This window comes from Cavia porcellus, unplaced genomic scaffold (assembly GCF_034190915.1).
Source record: "Cavia porcellus strain 051 isolate PalLab524CR breed Dunkin Hartley unplaced genomic scaffold, mCavPor4.1 scaffold_9, whole genome shotgun sequence".
Lineage (NCBI taxonomy): Eukaryota > Metazoa > Chordata > Mammalia > Rodentia > Caviidae > Cavia > Cavia porcellus.
Genome location: NW_026947492.1, coordinates 649,348 through 670,124, shown reverse-complemented (window position 1 = coordinate 670,124; position 20,777 = coordinate 649,348). Strand labels below are relative to the sequence as shown.

The 20,777-nt window shown below is 40.2% G+C and overlaps 1 protein-coding gene across 1 annotated transcript in view; it reads right to left on the bottom strand.

The window, feature by feature from the left end:
* Rab39a (RAB39A, member RAS oncogene family) overlaps positions 1 to 19,547 on the bottom strand; it is a 30,344-nt gene extending 10,797 nt beyond the window's left edge. Inside the window, exon 1 of the mRNA XM_003462374.4 lies at positions 19,173 to 19,547. Within this exon, the coding sequence (XP_003462422.1) occupies positions 19,173 to 19,399 (227 nt within the window). The 5' untranslated portion in view covers positions 19,400 to 19,547. The remainder of the gene's footprint in view (positions 1 to 19,172) is intronic.
* Between the last annotated feature and the right edge of the window lie 1,230 nt (positions 19,548 to 20,777).

Below are 20,777 nucleotides of genomic sequence, written 5' to 3'. Positions count from 1 at the left end.
ATATAAAATGTTAAGTGGCAAGATGATATGTTAGTATGTTAGTATGAACTTCATTGGATCTATCTAATTTTTTTTTTTTTTTTTTTTTTTACCAGTACTAGGGATCAAGCTCACGACCACACACTTGCAAGGCAGGAGCTAAATTCCCAGCCCCCTATCTAAACCTTTTTAAAAAGGAACAAAACACCGAGCACTTGCCAACTAAGGTAAATTGAACCAAAAGTAGAACAGTCATTTAAGGACAGAAACACACTGAAGCCAAAGGCTTCCGGCAGCTGGAGGTCTGTGAACACATCAGCCTTTTTCGCCATGGTTTTACATTCCTTCCGCCCTTCTCAGACAGCCACTGCGGTGACGCTTTACTGACCTCCTCCCTGTGCCTTGTAATGCTGGCCCTCGGGAGACTAAAATGCAAGTCTTCCCACTCCTGTTATTACTACCTACTCCCTGCCCTTGCCTAAGATTTTAAAACTTGACCCTTTTCAGTTAGGATAGTTATTTTTCATCCACGCAACATTTAAATTTTTTTGTATAATTCCAGAGTTTTTCCATAAAAATCACGTCTGAATAGGTGAGTCAGTTTCCTTGTGGTTGCCTCTCACTCCTCTTTTTACCTTTTATATTTTATTATTCTGTAGCAATTAACATATTCTGACAATCTATATCATTTTTTTCCAGCTTATTTCAATGTAAGCTTCATGAGAGCAAGGATTTTTGTCTGTATATTTATTGTTGTATGCTGTATCCCTTCTGTTTAAAATTGGGCGTGCCAGAGTCCTACAAATGTTTGTAAATGATTAAATAAGTCAGTAAGTTTGGGGCCACCCATTGTCTGGGCTCCCCTCTGTGCCTCTTAGAAGCTTTCTTTCTCTCAATAAATTCTTCCTACTCCTAGCCTGCATTGTTCCTAGAATTCATTTCTCAATTTTAGAGACATGAACTTGGCGTTTTCATGTCTAAAAGGCTGGGAGTTTCATTTCCCTACATCATTTGGGGACCTTCCACCAAAATAACTGGATAGAAGTAAGAGTTTGCTTTTGTTTCTTTCCTACTTTCCAAAAAAAAAAATTTTGTACGTTCATAACTGTTAGGTTGTATCCCAGGAGCATTCAAATGCTGAGGAAATGGTGGAATAAAATAGTGACTTTTTTTTTGGTACCGGAGATTGAATTCACTATCACATGCTTGCCAGGCAGGTGCTTAAGCTGCTGAGCTAAATCCCCAGCCCCTATTGTAGGTATTTATGAAGTCAAAAAGGATAATGGTTTGGGCATGTGGCATACACCTGGAATCCCAGCACTCGGGAGGCTGAGGCAGGAAAATTGCTGCAGGTTCCCAGCCAGCCTGGACTACCCAACTTGATGAAGGCCAGTCTGCACTACAGTGTGATAAAGACACTGTCTCAAAAAACAAACAAAAAATAATGGGCCGAATCCTTGTGAGTGCACATATACACACAACATAAGTACGTACATATTTTTTCTAGAGAACATATTTAATAATGGTAGATGTAAATTAGTAGTATGGTATTGCATCTCAGCTACTGTGGAGGCTGAGGCAGGAGGCTTTCAAGTCTGATTTCAGCTTAGTCAAATGAAGTGAGACTCTGGTCTCAGACAAAAAAGCAAAATAAAAGCTTTAAATTGATAGTAATTCAACTTGTGTTTTTTAGTAGATTTTGTAATGTAGAACAAGTTATGTGTAAAAATCAAAATAGTTTATTTGGAAATGAGAAATGTTTCTGGCTTCATTGATTGTCCTCAAAGCGATACTGAAATAATGTTTATTTTCTATTTGGCACAGTACCAGGAAATAGAGAGGATTCCAGCACTTATCCCAACGTCGTCTGCGTCTGTTGTAGAACAACACTGAGACAATGTCCAGCTTCTCAAAATAAAGCTTATTTTATTTTTCGTATAATCTAGGGATTATATGATCTGGCATAATTAAAGAATGTGTTTTCTTGAGCTGCAATTCTCCCATCATTTCTGTGAGTGCTGTCTGGTTTCATATGGCTTTCTCTAGACTTTTGTTTCACATGATTTTGTAGATTTCTCCACATTTTGGAATGTATCATTAATGTTTATACTTTTTTCTCTATCTCTGAAATCAGCTGTGATTTACAAGGCAGTTGAAAACATGGAGTTTTCTCTAAATTTGAGTTTTTGACAAAGTAACAAGTTAAGTACCTGGCATTCTTGTTTCCCTGTCCCCTAAGTTGCCGATATCATTATATCACAATTTTTGTAAGTTTATTTGTTAGCCTTTATGTTACTCGGACTACACAGTTACTTTTCATTGTTGAGCGCTGGAGTAAACAGTAACTTTATTTTCTTTCCTGCACAATTTTTCCCCTTCCTTAGAAATAAGGATTTTGCATGTTAGTCAAGACAGAAGAGACTGTACTGTAGCAATAAACTACAGGAAGAATGTTAAAGAAATGTTAAAACTACCACATGTAACTTCTTAAACCTGCTGGTCAGACTACTCATGATTGTGTCTGAGTGCAAAGTAAGTATTCAGGTAGGAGTGAGTACTACTACGAGGGTCTCACTATGCACTTCAGGGTGACCTTGAACTCTATGTAGCCCACGCTGGCCTCAAATTTGTGACAATCTTCCTGCCTGAGTCTCGAGTGCTGGGATTAGAGGCAGGCATCACCATGCTTGGCTCCCTGTAATTCTTAATAATTCAGTCTCTAACTCTCGGCCAGTTAGTTGCCTTCTTTGAGAAGTTCATTTCTATTAGCTTTTTGTCAACTTTTATTTTTACTAAGGAGCTCTCTCCTACAACCTTTTGCCCTTATGGTCTATTTGTCCTCAGTATCCACTGCACAGATACGATCTTGGAGTCACACCTCTTCATCTTCCTGTGTATTTCCTATGTGTTTCTTTATAGGTAGAACTGTTTCTTGAATCTCATGTCTTTTTTACTCATTTATGACTGTGTGGACGTGGACACTGTAGACAGGCAGTGTGTTTTTAAGTAGCTTCCTGTCCCCAAAATGCATGTCAACTGGGCATGGTAGTGCACGCCTATAATCCCAGCACTTGGGAGGCTCAGGCAGGAGGACTGCTGCGAACTCAAGGGCCATATAGTGTGTTCAGAACCAGCCTGGATGACAATGACAGCTTGCTCAAAAAAAAAAAAAAAAAAAAAAAAAAAAAAAAAGATGCATATTAGAGTAATAATATGAGCAGATTCAGAATCCTTTTGGAATTCTAGAACAGTTTCTCCATTGTCTCTTAGGTTAGCTTCTCTTATAGTTTTTGGTTAGTCTGAAGCCAATCTGATTCCTGACACTTCTTTTGTGACCTGTCTTTGCTTGCTAAAGTTTGTAGGAACTTGAACTTTTCCTAATGTTGGTCCCAGTGTTCTGCAGTTCTGTGACAATGTGCCTAACTTGTGTCTATTTTCATCTATTGTGCCGAGTCCCTTCACTCTGAAAACTCAGGTCTCTAAATTTTGGAAAATGTTTATTGTTCCACTGATGCCTTCTCTCACCACCCCATTTACTTCTGTTTTCTTTCTGGAATGCCTGGCACTTCTATATTGAATATTTTGGACCAGTTTTCTATTGAAAAATCAATAATTTTTGTTATTTTCTAAGTCTTTGTCTTTTAGCCTAGTTACTAGGATTTTTCTCAACTTCTTAAATTTATTTATTGTGCTTTCAAAAACTTTTGTTCTCAGAATATTCTACTTTTTAAAAAGTACTCTGTTCCTCTTTTATGATTGCAATTTTCCCTTACTATCTGCCTGAAGAAACTAAAGATAGATTATTTTTATTTATTTATTTGTACTAGGGGTCAAACTCACAACCCCAACATCTGCCAGGTGGGTGCTTGTGCCACTGAGCTGTATCCCCGGCCCCAAGATAGATTATAAAAATAAAATAAAAATTTTTAAAACACTTTTAAAAAGAACAAAACACTTTCGTGTCCCTTAGTATATTTTTGTCTCCCCAACTGTTGCTTCCTGTTTGTTTTGGTTTCTAGGTTTCACATTACAGATTTTCTAATGCTTTTTATAACTTTTCACTGAGAGTAAAGGCAGCACTTTAAGAGGATCAGGCTGAATCATTAGTTGAGGAAATCCTAATGCTGGTGTCTTTAAGAGTTTCCTCCTGGCCAGCTCAGATTCACCAGAAGCGATCCCACCTCTGTCCGGTGTGAAGGGTCAGTTCTTTCCTGCTAGCACTCTGGGAGCTAAGTCGGGGAGGACAGAGGGCCAGTTAGTCTTTACACTGGACATATCAGGTTTTATTTAAACAGTCCTTGTACCTTTTTTTTTTTTTTTTTGTACTGGAAATTGAACCCAGGGCTCCATCCACATTTACTTACTTACTTACTTATTTTGTCCCTAAATTTTAGGATAGATTTTTGCTAAATTACTAAGTTGCCCAGGCTAGGCTCAAATTTGTGACCTTCCTTCAGCCTCCCAGAGTGCTGGGGTTACAGGCATGTGCCACCACAGATGGTGTGACTCCAACATCAATTATGACTGGTACATTCATTCAAAAATCTTAAGTTTAATTCTTTTTAGTTTTTTACATTTTTTTTTTTTTTGTCTTTTTCGTTTTTATCGGTATCAGGGATCGAACTTACGACTGCCTGCTTGCAACGCAGGCGCTTATGCCGCTGAGCTAAATCCCCAGCCCCTTATGTTTAATTCTTATCAAAGAATCAATTTTCAGGGCTGAGGGTTTATCTCAGCGGCATAAGTGCCTGCCTGCCAAGCATGAGGTCATGAGTTCGATCCCCAGTACCAAAAAGAAAAAAAAAAAAATCTATTTCCAGGTTTTGTTTGCTAACATAGGGGAAGTAGTCATTTGGTATGTGGAGGAGGGGAGGGGAGGGTGGTGCCATCTTTTCCTGTATTTTTGGAGCACCTAATTGGAGTACATTGGGTTGGTTTTAGGCCCTCTACCCCTTATTATCTTAGACATCTTTAGGTTTACAGTTAAGTTAAATAAATGTATAGATTTCTTCTACTAAATCACTATCCTGTTAATTTCAGCTTCTCTTGAAGGAGGTAGAAGAAATACAGCGTTTAGGAATTGGAAAGCTATTTCTTACTGCTTAGGAACTTTAGGGTACCATATCCAGGATCTCCCCCTTGTCTAATGAGGCAAAACACTTCATTCAAGGTTTTCCACTTCAGCGTCAGGATTCATACCTTTGCTAACTGTAGCAGTGCAGTCCCAGAGCATGGTGTGTGTGTGTGGGCTGATGGCCACTGATGTCACAGGTGACTGCTGTCGTTACCAGTGCTGTTACTACTCTGTAAGCTGTTTGTCCTTTTGTTCACTGAATATAGTTGTACAATAATGGTTTGGGAGGACATTAGTTTGGGTCCTCAGGGAAGGGAAATTGGGCTGTGTGCAAACAGAAAGACTCTACTAGAAAAAAACCCACACAGTCTGTCACTAAAAGTCATTTCAACCGTAACAAAAAGTCCGGCATAGTAGAAAGACTACACTGAACATGCCCTGGACCTCTATGTTAGAACTGGGAGCCCAGTGTGGTGGTACACTCCTGTATGTAATCCCAAGACTCTGGGAGGCTAAGACAAATTTGGATGGCAAATTTGATCCCAGCCCAGGCAACCTGATGAGACCTTGTCACAAAACAAAACAACCCCCCCCCCAAAAAAAAACCCCCAAAAGACACACAAAAGGCTCTGAGTTCAATACCAGTACTACAGAGAAGGAAGCGTGGAACAGGAAATGGAGAGGGAGGGAGGAAAAGGAGAAGCAGACCCTATGCAAACCTAAAATGAGCTAGAAAGCTTTAGGTAGGCTAAAGACTGAACATTATATTATTTTAGAGAATGAGGCTGCTGCATCCAAGCATGTCTTCATTCACTCCTTTTGGTTATGCCTAAAAACCCAACTCCGATCTTGGAGAGATTTTATCCTGTCTAAATACTGCAACACATGTATCCAGGTTGCCAACTAATCAATGATGCTGAGATTGGTTTTTACAAATACAGTATATATTGTTGCTCATATATAAAACTTAAGAGAGTTCATTTGCAAAATAATATATTAATCTGGTTCTCATAGATTATCAAAAATTTAGAGATAACTATAAAGCTAGAGGGATTTATGACAAAATGTCAAACTCCACCAATAAAGGGACCCAAGAGCCCTTAAAGTTTTTAAACTTAGCTGTCAGCTCCAATGCTCATGCTTTGAGTATACATGCCTTTGTATAAATAATTTGACTATACATGTTTTGATTAAAGTTTGTTCTTGCTTAGAAGTTGCCAAACCCCAAGGCATCATACAGATGAAACCAATAACAAATATGCTAGATTCCTTTATTGGCATCTACTATGTCTTGTCCAGAGAAAAAGAACTATAACACATATTGAGGCCTTAATGAACTATACTCAACAGGCTTTAAATGACACCACAGCTGGTCTCTCTCTTAAATAAAAGAGGTAAAATTAATGAGACAGGCTGTCCCCCCAAATCAGATGGCATTACACATTCTAACAGCAGCATAGGAGATACCTGTAAATTGTAAAAATTAAATGTTCCTGATCATTTTGCTAATATCTCAATAATTGTTCAAGATATTAGATGACACATTAATGCCATGCCAGACTCTAAAATTTCCTGAACTTTATCCTTACCCTTCGTATACAAAGCCATTACCAGCTTCTCTTGGTGGAAATGTTTGTTAACTGTACTCATAATTATTCTGTTGATTTATTCTTTGGCTCATGCATATTTCATTATTTCTTTGCCTTTGTCTGTTTCAGATTTAAAGCTGTATTCCTACTCAAGATAAAAGTGCTAGGTATCTATCAAGGGTCATTAGATAGGACCTTTGTAGAGTATCCCAAACTGCTGATCAACAACTATGACCCCCTTCAGCCTGAACAAGTCAGATCAGTCATTACCCGTTATTCCCTCATGGCTGTTTGGGCTACTTCTTCAGAGCGGGCAATATTATAGGCAGCTGAGTTAGTTAGAAATATTATAGGCAGTCAGACAGGGCTGGGACTTTGAAGGAGCCAGTCAGGGCAGAAGACCAGATACCTTGCAATATTGGAGAAGACAGATACCCCTGCCTTGCAACATTAAAAGAGACAAACACCTCTGCTAAAGATCAGATCTCAAAACAAAAGGCAAACCAAATATCGCCACACCCTAATTATAAACATCAGGGATTGATATTCTAAATAGGTATGGATTACCTTGAGGAAGCCAGGAGTCACCTGCTGTTTGAGTCACTGCTCTTTAAGCATGCCAGCTTGCTATGTGACTCTATTCCTCATTTGTCCCTGATTTAATCATTTTACCTGAACAATTAATCTTATTGGTTGACCATGATTCTGTCCCACCTCATGTTCGCCTGCCTTGCAAGTTCCCATGTCTTCCCCATCTTGGACCTGTCTCATCTCATGGTTTTGCTCTATAAAAGTTCTTAGAAAAGAATCTCTGGCAACCCACTTGGGACCCCTTCTGTCTCTCTCCCAGACAGAAGCTTCTTTCTCTCAATAAATATATTCTGCTTAGAGAGAGAGAGAGAGAGAGAGAGAGAGAAAGAGAGAGAGAGAGAGAGAGAGAGAACTAGATATACTTTCTTTACAGTTTCAGTTCCAAGAGCACATTTTATACAACTTTGGTTCTACAAAATACTCTAAAAATGGGTGATGTTTGGAAAACACTGTATCTACTTTTGAGATTCACAGTACATACCAGTAATCTCAGCTACTTGAGAGACTGAGGCAGGATGCTCCCAAATTCAAGGCAAGTTTGAGTAACCTAGCAAAATCTTATCTCAAAAATTAAAAGAGAGGCAAGGTATAGCTCAGGGGTGAAGCACTCGCCTTGCATGCAGCAAACCCCGAGCTGGGTTTCAGCACTGCATCGACACAGAGACAAAGAGAGAGTTAAAGTATGAATGCACATGCACGGCGAAGGGTTGGGGCCGTGGCTCAGAGATGGAGGGCTTGCCTAGGATTGCATGAGGTGCTGGGTTTGATTCTCAGAACTGGGGCAAGGAAGTAGAGATGCTTAGGGAAGTTCTGCAATGGCACAGCATTGCTAACAGTATTGGATCAAGAGACCCTTTTCTCAAATGACACATTAATAGTACTTTGAAAAATGCTACTCTAAGGAAAAATGATAGGCAATGCCTATAATTTGAGCATCTATTATTTTTCTTCATAATGTTTACTCTTTTTTTTTTTTTCTGTGCTACTGCGGATCGAACTCACAAGCTCACGCTTGCCAGGCAAGTGCTTATGTCACTGAACTAAATCCCCGGCCCTAGTGCTTACTCTTATAGCTAGGAAATTCTTAGTATCTACCTAACCCTCTTTTGCAGCACTCTCTTGATACCCTCTCAGAAAAGAGGTTTCAATTTGGGCCATTCACTTACTATGCTTTTGCACTCCTAAGGCAGGAATCTATCATTAGGGCTCTGTATCAGTCCATCTATTTGAAACCATACCAAAGTAAGTCTAGTGAAAAGGAAATGGATTTGGAGAGGCTAAAGAATAAAAAAAACTACCTTTCACATTCCTGGTAAAAGACAATTTAAAAAGATTATGACCAATCATATAAAAAGTAGAAAAAACAGGGATAGAGAAGAAAGCTCACATTTTGTCAGGAAAGGTCACTGATGACCTTCTGGATATGCCTGACAGAGACATTTCTTATGTGACGTCTGATGCACCCATCACATTAATGAGGTAAAAAATCAAGACACAGTCTCCATTTTTTTATCTAAAAATTTTTTGGCATTGACATATTTTGATAGCTCCTTTATCTCCTATGAGCGGGTCATGTTAAAGATTTAGTGTCACAAGTGCCTGCCTGGCAAGTGCAAGGTTGTGAGTTTAATCCCTGGTGCAAAAAAAAAAAAAGAAAGTTAGTGCCAATGACATGATCCTTTGACTCAGCAAGGTATTCCTAAATTAAAAACATTATTTGCATCAGAAGGAGAATGGAAATAATCATTATATTTCAAGACTATCGAAGGGAACATTGTTGGCATTTTAAAGTAAACTGAGCCAATATGACAGTTATCAACATGTATCAGCAAAGCATACCAACAGACCTACTATTTGTGTTTTGAAACTTTTCCACAGCCTTATTTTAAAAAAAATTAAAACATACTTTACCCTCTGCACTGTAATTTTTAGGGAACCTCTGTAGGCCATCTGGTAATTTCTTGCATAGTCGAAAGATGATATGAGGTGACAATTTTTGAAGCAAACTTCTCTGAGTCATACTTATAATGAAAATTGATTAAAAGTTACTGACATTTAGAGGTAGATTTATTAAAGTAAAGAGGTATTTTGTTGCAGAAAGAATTAAAATATGTATTTCCATCACCAGACAAATGGACAAAGAAAATGGCATTTATATACAGTGGAGCATTACTCTGCCCTAAAGAAAGACAAACTCAAGTCATTTGGAGGAAAATGACTATATCTTGAGACCATAACATGAAGAACATAAGGTGAGAAGTGCCCAAGAATGAACTCTACGTACTTTACAATTTCACCTATTGTGGGACCAAGACCTCAATCATTTGATGCATGATATTAACTTACTTCAAGCTATATAGTCACTTCACCTACTAGTCAGCCTCATATACCAGTTGTGGTTATATCTGCAAAATGTATGGATTATGAAAAAACAGAAAGGAGAAAATGTTGTAAGATTTTAAATCGCTGGCCGATTTTTGACTATACTGACTATGCAATCATTAATTTTAGAGTACAAAAATATGTTTGACTACATGGATCATCTTTTCACATTTTGCTATACTTGTTAGAAATGATGCTGGTTCATTCTTATATGGCATTTTTGTCTGAAACAACATAAATAGTCACTTTTGGGGGAGATTGCTCTGTGAATTTCTCTTTCCATAAATGAACACTTAGGGACACATGGGCATTATATGATGCACATATTTGTATTATAGCACATTTGTATATTATAATACAATTGCATTACATTTGTATTATCTATAGATGTAGATATATAGATATAGATCTCAATAACATGACTATAGGGGAGCTGATGTAATGGTCAGTTAAATAACTCATGAGATTACTTCTTTCAAGAATTTCCATAACAAGCTCAGAAAGAGAGGGGTAAGAGTCAACAAAGAATATATAAAACACTAGAAAGAATACTTGGACACTTGTCTTGGAATTCTTAATTTTTATACTTCCTAGCCTAAATCCTAAATGTTGGCTTACCTTTTGTTATCCTCCCCCATTGAACCCAGGACCTGGTGCATTCTGGGTAAGTTTTCTACCACAGTGCTATATTGTTAGCACCCCAGAGGCTTTTGTCTGTCATGATATCTGTTTCATTTATAATTTATTCTCAATTACATAAATCAATTTAACTAGATTTGTTACAATAATCTTAACCAAGACGTTATCTGATTATTCAAAACAAATATAGCCTACTTTTTTGTTATTTCTAATAAGTTGGAATTACAGGACACTGCACACTCAATTGTGGGTAATCACTGCTCTCTTATCTATGCAATTACGGATCCACCAATCCAGGAACAGAAAATATTTTTCTATGGAAGACTATAAGCCATTTTGGGAAGGTAGGGGGTCACTGAACCAAATAAGGGCCTTAAAAAAACCTGTTTAGTTTAGGGACTTTAAAATATCTCTTCAGGAGAAATTTAAAATGTTGATGCTGCTTGCTTTTAAAATTAAGTTCAGAGAACACAGTCAATCCACTTTGAAACATTAACTTCATGTGAGTGCTCTGGAGGGGTTGAAGAGGCAGACCAAAGGGAGCCAGAGCCCAGGGAAGATGAGCCAAGAGGAAATGTTACAATAAAGGTGAGGCAAGGACAGACAGGCAGACAGCTGGGGTAACAGAAAGGAAAAGCAAGCTGAAGAAGGGAACGGTACGGCGAAGAGAAAGGTAACAGGGCAGGAGAGGAGCTGGCGGGAAAGTGGTGGGAAAGGCCGCTGCCGCCAGGGAGAAAGTCAGGAGATTTCCGGTTCTGACTTCGGGGCTGCCCCGGCTCTTCCCGGGGCGGGGAGGGGTGGAAGGCTGTCTCTTCTGTGGCACTTACTGCCTATATCTCATTGCCAACTTACTTAACATCTTCTGTGGTTCCAAACCTCAAATGATTGGTGGCTTTGCTCAAAAAATGTGACTGAAATAACTCGTCAATGGAGCTTTCCCCAAATAACATTCCTTAGAAGACTAATTATCATTGATTTTCATATTTTGAAAATAAATTTGGAAATACCAGTTTAATCAGTGTTTAATAGGTTCCTTTGCTACAATACTTAGAGCTTTTGATATACAGTTTAAAGGGAGTGCTATATGGAACACAGAGATTTCCAAACTTATACAATCACAAAAGAATCACAGGGGTGCAGAACACACCTTAGAGGAGGAGGCATTATTCTCTGAGCTTTATAACCTCCGAGCTTTATAACCAGTAGCTGTAACTATAATACTTCAAAGGCTAGAAAATGTGAAAAAAGGACTTCCGGGAGAACATGGCGGACAGATAACAACAACTACTGGAGGCTCTCTGAAAGACTCGGCTCAGAAGCTAGGAATGGTGCGGACTAAGGAGACATAAGCAGGTGGAGATATGCTCTGCTGACTCAGGAACGAACTGGGCTGAGAGAAACCAACTTGGAATGCAGTCCTGGTGCTAAAACAGGAACAGAAAAGCCTCGGTGTGGAGGCTGGACCCCGCGCCATTGTAAGCCGCGATTTGGGTTTCCCGCCGCGCGGCGGCTGGCTGCCTCTACAGTGGCTCTGCAAGGAGAGAGACGCGCAGAAGCTCTGAGAACGGCAATCTGCGAACGGCAGGGAGGCGTGCACTGACTTATGGTGAGGTGAGTGAGAGAAACTGACACTCTACCACAGTTTGACTCCAGCAGAGGACTTTCTGGGCCCGAGCAGTCCTGCGGGAGCAGGGCGCAGTGGCGACTCCAGCCACACATCCCCCTTTCGGGCGGGATTGGTGAAAAGTGCCTGGCCTGCATGACGCTGCCAGCGGACCTGGTAGACTGTTCCAACCCAGATCCCACAGCCTGACGGTGGCCGGGAGGGGAGACGTGTAGGCTGCCTGGTCCGTAACTCCCTGGTGTGCAGCGGTGAGCGGGAACACCTAACTGGCGCAATTCGATCAGGCTGTGGCTGACTGGGAGAGAAGCTGGGCCTCTTATATAAGCTTGCATATATAAGGAACAGAGAAGAAGAGGCAGCATGGGAAGAGGCAGCAACAAGAAAGGCTCCTCGGCCCCCAATGCTGAGAAACAGGCAATAGCAGACACCGCACCAATACACATAAGGCGCCATATAGAGAGCCTCATAGACCAATTCAGGAATGAAGTTATCAACGACCTGAAGCTAGAAGTATGCAGAATAGTTAGAGAAATGCTAAGTACCACCCAAGAAAAAACAGGTGGTGGAATGGAAGAACAGAAAAAAAGGGGAGAATTGTTTGATGGAGAAAACAGAGAAAGCATAGAATACGTGAAGCAGGTTCAAAGGGACTACCAAGATACTAAGAAGTCTATCGAAGACTGGCATAACAGCTTGAAAGAAACTAAGGACAGACTATCTGAACTGGAGGGCAGACTTGTAATATGGGAGAATGAAATGAAAAACTTCTTAAAAATAACAAAGAAACAAACAGCAATAATACAAAGACAAGAAGATGATAAGAGGATCCATAACTTAAGGATTAAGAACATAAAAGAAGAAGTAGGGACACAAACAAGTGAACTACAAAAGCTACTCACAGAAATAATCCAGGAGAATTTTCCTAATTTAGCAAAAGGTAAAGATACTCAGATGTATGAGGCATACAGGACCCCAGCTACCTACAACCCAAACAGAGCAACACCCAGGCATATAATAATAAAAATTCCAGAAATTCAATACAAGAACAGAATATTAAAAGCTGTCAGAGACAAGAAACAGACCACTTACAAGGGAACACCCATCAGAATTACAGCAGATTTCTCTGCACAAACCATCAAATCACGAAGAGCGTGGGGGGAAATAATTCAAGCTTTGAAAGATAATAATCTCCAGCCAAGATTGAGATATCCTGCACAACTGTCCCTTGAAATTGATGGAAAAACAAGGTGCTTCCAGGATAAAGAGGAACTGGGGGAATTTGCAACCACCAATTCAACTCTACAGAGAGTATTGCAGGATATTCTAAAAAAAGAAAAATACAAGGAATCCAGAAATAATGGCAGAGAGGCCACAACGAATGGAGCAGAGAACAAAATGAAGAAGACAAACTGACAGCTACTGACAGAAAAAGAGCTCAACAGAAATGAGGCAGAGAAGATTGGATGATAGGAACAGCTATTTTGGAGAAAATGACATCTTAATAGGTAATACTGATTTAGTATCATCTTGTTTTGAAGTCTCATCTAGCTTTTGTCCTTCTGTCTCCAATGGTCTAAATAGGCTGTATCTTATTGGATTTTATTATGTACGATAGTATAAGCAAAAACCTTTTAAAGACAAGGAGATTATACAGAGACCATTGTTCATTTTCTGTTAGTCGATTCTAAATACTCTGTAATGCTGTCATTCTCTTGAATGGTTTTACATTGTTTTGATATACTTAATGCTACAGTATACGAAGTTGTACTCAAGGATTTCATAGAAAGAGACAATATGGTAACTACTTTTAGGTTAGGATTATCTGGTGGTGAAACACTATTCTGCTTAAATAGTTATGTTTTGATCTGCGCTGTTTCGTTGTTATGCCCTCTTTTATCTCAATCTCCACTCCATTATTTACTTTTTTATCTTTATCCTTTTAATTAAAGGAAAAAAAATAGCAGGATATATTATAGTAACCCACTTTGACTTTTCATTACCTTGATTTAAAGCCCTGTATTACTCTCACCTTCTGGTTTTTAACTGATGTTCCCCTATTCTGTTTTGCTGGATAGTATCAGGTTCGAAAGTTTAGGCATCAGCTGTGAAGATAATGAGATTCATTATGACGCCCATTCTTGTTGACTTTTATCTACTTTTGAAGACCTACAATGTCTCCAATGTTTTGGTTTTGTCAGTTTTATTCTTCACTGTTTTGTTCAATTGTATTATAACTAACGATATAGGCAATTCTATTAGAGATAGCGGGAGGCATTATGGTAACCATTGTTGATCACCTTGTATTATGTTTTTACATTATCTATAATGTCCACCCTTTTGACTTGACCGATTCTGTTCTGTTATGTCACATTTGGTTTTACTCTCTTCCAAAAAAGTAATAAGAACCGTGGGAGCAATGAAACCCAAAATGTGTAATAGTCATGGTACAAAAGAGAGGAAAAGAAAGTGCTCCAAACTATATAACTGCATGTATATTTAAGTGTATAAGATAGAAAATGATATCACAGAGTTTTATTGGATCAATGAACAGAACTGTTTGCAGTATCATTGATGGAATGTCCACTTTACAAGCTTTAATTTTGTGACTTGAACAATTATTTCTAAGATGACAATATGTAATCCATTAACTAGTGATTTCCTACTGTTCATTTTTTTTTCTGTAAATCTGTATAACTTGTACCCTTTCCCTGCTTTTTTTTCTTTTCTCCTTAAATAAAATTAAAAAAAAAAAATCAAAAAAAAAAAAAAAAAAAAAAAAAAGAAAATGTGAAAAAAGGTGTGTGGGGGGGCAGATCTGTCTTAAAACCTAGAGGTTTTCAGTTCCTACAATAAACATTGCTCCTTCCTTATCTTACTTTATGTATTGGTTCATTTTACTGTAACAAAATATCTGAGGATGGACACTGTATAAAGAAGACTTAGTTCAGTTTTGAAGGCCTGAAGTCTGAACACTGTGCCTTTGGCTCTGGGGAGGGGCCCTGCGGAGGTGGGATCCGGTGGGAGCTGAGTGAGAGGAAGACATCACAAGGCAAGACAGGACGTCAGAAAGCAGGGAGGAGCCAGGCTCACTCTCCTACCACAACCACTCTGGCAGAACTAACTGGGGTCTCACCGGAACTGTTTAATCTACCCCGAGGGTGACACTCCCAGGGAGCTAGTCGCTTCAGTCTTGGTCCCAGCTCCGAACTTAAGATCCTATGATCTCTAAATACTACCACACTGGGGACCAAGCTTCTAATATATGAACCCTTAGGGCACAAACTATACCCAAACCACAGTACTTTAATGCTTTTCCTAATTCTAACCCTTCCAATATATTTCTTTCTTTTTTTTAGTCTTTAAAAAATTTTATTTAAAGAAAGACTAAACAAAACAGAAAATAGGTAGAAATAATACATACGTTCAGAGAAAAAAATAAACAGTAAGAAATCACTAGTTGATGTTTACATATTGTCATTTTACAAATCGTTGTTCAAGGTACAAAAATGGAACATGTAAAGTGGGAATTCCAACAGCGAGACTGCAAACAGTTCTGTTCAGCTGTCCAACAAAAACTTAGTAACGTGGTTGTCAATCCTGTACACTTAAACATACATGCAGTCATCCATATCTTCGTTTATGTTTAAACAAACTAAAGCAAGTTAAAATCATTCTGAACAAAGCATAATAGTACTGCTGGATTTCACATCATGATACTCTGCGTCAGCACTGGGTACTGTAGTGTCTTTTTAAAAAAATTTAATTTAAAGAAAGACTGAACAAAACAGAAAACGGGTAGAAATAATACATAATTTCAAAGAAAAAATAAACAGAAATCACTAGCTGATGATTACAGATTGTCTTACAAATAGTTATTCAAGATACTAAAATGGAACATATAAAGTGGGGACTCAAACAGTCAGATTGCAACCAGTTCTGTTAAATTTTTTAGTCTTTTTGAGATAAAGTTTTATTATTCAGTTAAGTCTGGCCATGAACTCACTTTGTAAGCCACGCTGGCCTTGAACTCAAACATAAATCAATCTTTCTGCCTCAACCTGCCAAACGCTGGGATTATAGGCATGTGCCACCATGCCTCATTATTACTACTGTATTAAACATTATTTCTTTTACTGATGATGATTACAAAAGTGGTAAATGTTGATTTCCTCCCAATATCCATAATGCCCTTTATCTTCCCTAACTCTGGGCAAATAGATGCCTGGTCTGTGTGTCTTTATAATTGTAACTAAACTCTTCCCAGTAAGTGTCAGCATAAGCAATATCTATTAGATTGGCTTCATTTGCTTTAAAGGAATATTACGCTAGGTGTGGTGGTACACCCCTGTAATCCAGCACTTGGGAGGCTGAGGGAAGAAGATTGCTGAGTTCAAGGCCCCTAGGTTAAATAGTGAGTTGAAGGTCAGCCTGAACTACATGGTGAAGTTCTGTCTCAAAAAAAAAGAAAAGAAAAGAAAAAAAGGAACATTGCTTGGTTTAGATTTTTCTTCGTCTTCCACTGAGCTGACACAACTACACCAATTCAGTGTTTGTACACGCGGATGATGAAAATGTCCTGGGGCTGGAGGGTACCTGAGACGGTCTGGAGCAGAACTTTCCTCCTTGAGACTATTATACAGAAGAGAAATAAACTTCCAGCTGTAATGATGGCACTGTAGTTCTGAGTGTCATTAATAGAAAATTATAACATTTTTCCTTACTGAAACTTTGGCTAATAATAAAAAACTTAGTATTTGAAGATTATATTACACTTAACACAATATGCTCATGTGTGTCACAGAATGTTTACATATTCTGTATCTGAACTTTTCTCATTTTGATTTTGTTTCTTCTTATTTTATGCAAATAGTTATCATTTACTAGAATCTTAATCTAAATATTAAAAATTATGGTTAATCATAATATCAGCAAGCTATTTTATTGTTCTGTAGCTAATATATTTGTATATGATTTCAAGCTACCCCATGAGGTGTATAAGGTAGATTTCTTTTGTTAGAATTTTGGTTTAATAATCAGTAAACCTCCAAATACATAAATTTTTTCACAAATTCCTTATGGTATGATTATGAGTAATGACAGGAATACATTTCCAAGTACATTTCTATACAACATGCAAATATATTTATTATTCAAAATAAGTACTACATTTTCTAGAAGGAAGATATAGAATGATTTAACAGTAATCTTTTTTTTTTATCAGTACCGGAAATCGAACTCACAACCCTGAGCTTACAAGGCCAACGCTTATGCTGCTGAGCTAAATCCCCAGCCCCTAGTAATCATTTTAAGTGCAATTTTACAGTGAAACATTTTGCTAAATGGTAGAAAAGCAAGTATTTAGATGTAGCTATTGAAATATGTAAGTATTTTTGAATATATCTTTGATAAAGAGCCAAATAAAATAATGTATGACTCATTGTCAGTAAACATTCCCTAAATGCCCTTTCATTCTTATGGTAGAGTTACTGTGTGATCTGAATAATGTATATAAAATACATTACTATTTACATTTGTCTCAAAGGCATTAAAACAATCACCTATTTAGCAGAAAAGTCTTAAAGCAACAAATTATCCTTTTTTGCCAATAAATTGAGCAGTTACTGGTAAGTAACTAATAAACATAAGTTTTTTATTATCTATGTTTCTTGTGGTTGTAACTCCAGCACTTTGGTGCAAGTTTAGGGCATAAAGAATGTTTTTTACTGTACGATTCACTTTAAGGGTTACAGCAACAACTATTAGTAAATGCTTCTTCTAACTCTGAAATATCTCAAAGTTCATCTTTGAGATCACAAGTGAAAGAATCTGCAATCAACCTTGGAGTCATAAAACTGGAAGGAATCTTAGAGATCACAGGATGTCCTCATTCTACAGATGAGGAATAAAAACTCTGAAAAACTATTGCAGTTAAAGAACGCTTCTTGAAAAAGGAAAACAGTTTCTTCACGGAATTGAAAGTGCTATTGTACAAATTAAATCAGTAACTTTTAACACCTTGCTACAGGCTACAGCTTTATCATCTTTCCACTTGGAGGAAAGCTAATGCATAAGCAAGCTAAGCAGTTCCCTTATTATCGCCATGAATCAGTGTCACAGCTGGGAATGAAAGCCAAAACTTTAAATGTTGGACACCCTCACAGATGTAGGCTGATCTCATTCAGAATGGATGCTGGCTGGGGGCGAGGAGAAGCCATGTTTGGGAAGTCCCTCATGGAGCGCTACGTTTCACAAGCACAGGATTTGCTGACAAATGTAAAATGCTTGCTTACATGACTTCTGATAATGTGATCTTTAAGAAACAAAATACCACAACAAGTCAGCTCTCTTACCTTCCTCTAAAATAGTATCCCTCAATCCTAGAAATCGAAAATGTGATTTTTAACCTAGTCTAATCTCAAATATCCAGGACATGCGTACAATTTTGTTTACTTTTATTTACACAAGTTGCCTTTGCGTGGTCCTTAATTTAGAAATGTATTTTCTTTTCTGTTATCACAATGGAACGTTAATTAATGATCCTAAGTGAAACAAAGGAAAAGTTCCCGGCGAATCTGAATAAATGTCTCCCCACCCCCCACAAACTTCTAAAGACAACCCTTTCAAGACACAACACTCGCACGCGTACAACCTCAGCTGTCCGGCGCCCCTGACGCTGCATCTGTGTCAGACCGGTCCTCACGGGTCACGGCCCAGTATTTCCTGATGACCACACTCAGCGCTGTGAGGTGTGCAAACCATTAGCGCATCCCTCGCCCACTGAACCCTGCCCAGTGAGCTCATGCGGTAAGCCGGGCTGGAGCTCTTTCTGCCGCGAGGTATAAGGCTCAATGACGAATCTGGGAACCCACTTCGCAGTTCTCCCGGGCAGCACAGAGGGAGAAACGCCTGGCCAGGGCAGTGAGGGGGCGCTTGCAGGAAGGGTGGTCGGGCCAGGGTGTGCGCAGCCGGGCAAGCCGAGTTTGGCGAGAGGGGAGGCAGCTGCGGGCGGACGGGGACGGAACAGCAGCAGGGCTGGGGGAGCTGGGGCGCAGGGCCACGGCGGGGCCAGCCTGGTTCAGGCGGGAAAGAGAGGCGCAAAGGGGGCGCAGGAAATGGGCGCCAAAGAAAGAAGTGAGAAATTGCGGAGGAGGAAGTCGTCCCTGGAAGAGGAGGGGCAAAGGCGAGGCGAGAATGGAGTGTTTGCACTTCGAGAGCGCAGGGCCGAGCCTCTGCGGCCGGGCGGGCGGCCGGGCCGCGGCGGGGGCGAAGGTGGTCCCGGCGCGGGCGGCCCTACCTGAACCGCTCCTGCCCCGCCGTGTCCCAGAGCTGCAGCTTGATCCTCTTGCCCGGCTCGATCTCCAGCAGGCGGGAGAAGAAGTCCACGCCGACGGTGGGGTCGCAGGCGGGGGAGCGCAGCCCGGGGAAGCGGCCCTGGGTGAAGCGGTGCAGCAGGCACGACTTGCCCACGGTGGAGTCCCCGATCACGATGAGGCGGAACTGGTAGACCCAGATGGTCTCCATCGCTCACGTGCCCCGCGCTCCCGGACGGCCCCACCCGCCCTCTGCGGGCAAGTTTGGCGGTGGGAACTGTCCCTTCAGCACCTCTCGGGCGCCCGCCCGCCGCCTTCCAGCATATTCCTGCGGCTGCGACCGCCGCCTGGGCCCCGCCCTCTCGAGGGGAGAGGCGGGGCCAGACCGGGTTGGGGGCGGGGCCCGCGAAGCTCGGGAGGGGGAACGGGTTTGCGGAGCGCGAACTCCCGCCCCCGACCACTGTAAATCACTCTATCCTAAAGCTCACTGGGTGCCGGCGGGAACGGAGGTGTGGGGAAGGGACGTGACAGAAGCAGCAACCAATGAAAATGAGTCAAGGTCTCAACTCTGGGAGAGTCAGCCAATGAAAAGTGAAAGTCATTTTCTTCTAGGCATGCGGGCGGGCTTGTCAGATATGGGCGCGGATTTGGGGAAGAAAGGAGCAGAGCCAAGAGCAGAGATTGAGGACGCTAGCCCAAGGAAAGCGTTGAATAAGAGGTCAGAGGCATACCTTGCTTAGGTATTGCTACTCAGAAGAAAAGGTGTGGGGATTTTTATAAGGTCGTTGGCCTCAGGCGGAAACTACAATAAGGTGGTTTAGATACCACCTTTAGTTGATTAATATAGAATAAAAGCTTCATTTATCTTAGATTCCTCCTGACATTTCTAGTCCATCCCTAAACTCCGTTTGTTCCGGCTGGCTTCAGAGCCCTGTGCTCAAGTGATCCTCCCACCTCAGTCGGCTGAGTAGCTGGGGCTGCGGGCAAAAGCCATCATAGCCAGCAGCCTCCTTTCTTTTACCGCATTATAAATCTTTCAGATTCATGGCTTTTTCTTAAAAACCCATTGTTGCTGTTTTTGTTGTATTCTCGCTTTAGGCCTCATTGCTCAATAGTCTCTGTATTAGTTTGCTAATGCTGCCACAGCAAACTGTGAAAGGCACAAAAGTGGCCTACAATTACAGAAATTTAGTTTTACTTTTGGAGGCTCTCAGTCCAAAACTTGTCAACAGGGTTGATTTTTCTCAGAGCAAAGAGGCAAGGATGTGTTCCCTGCTCTTCTCTAGCTTCTGGTGTTTTGCTGGCAGTCTTGGTGATGCTTGGCTTGTACAATACGGCTCCAATCCTCTGACTGCAGGGTCTCTAGGACCATGTCTCTTTTCACAGGCCGCTCTCTGTCTATCCACATTTACTCTTCTTCTTTTTTTTTTTTTTCTTCCTGTTTTGGTACTAGGTATTGAACTCACCCGACCTCACACTTGCCAGGGAGGCGCTTTGCACCGGAGTAATATCCCCAAGCCCTTACTTCTCCCCTTCTCATAAGGATATTAGTCACATTGGGTTAGGGCCCACCCAGTCAACCTCATTTT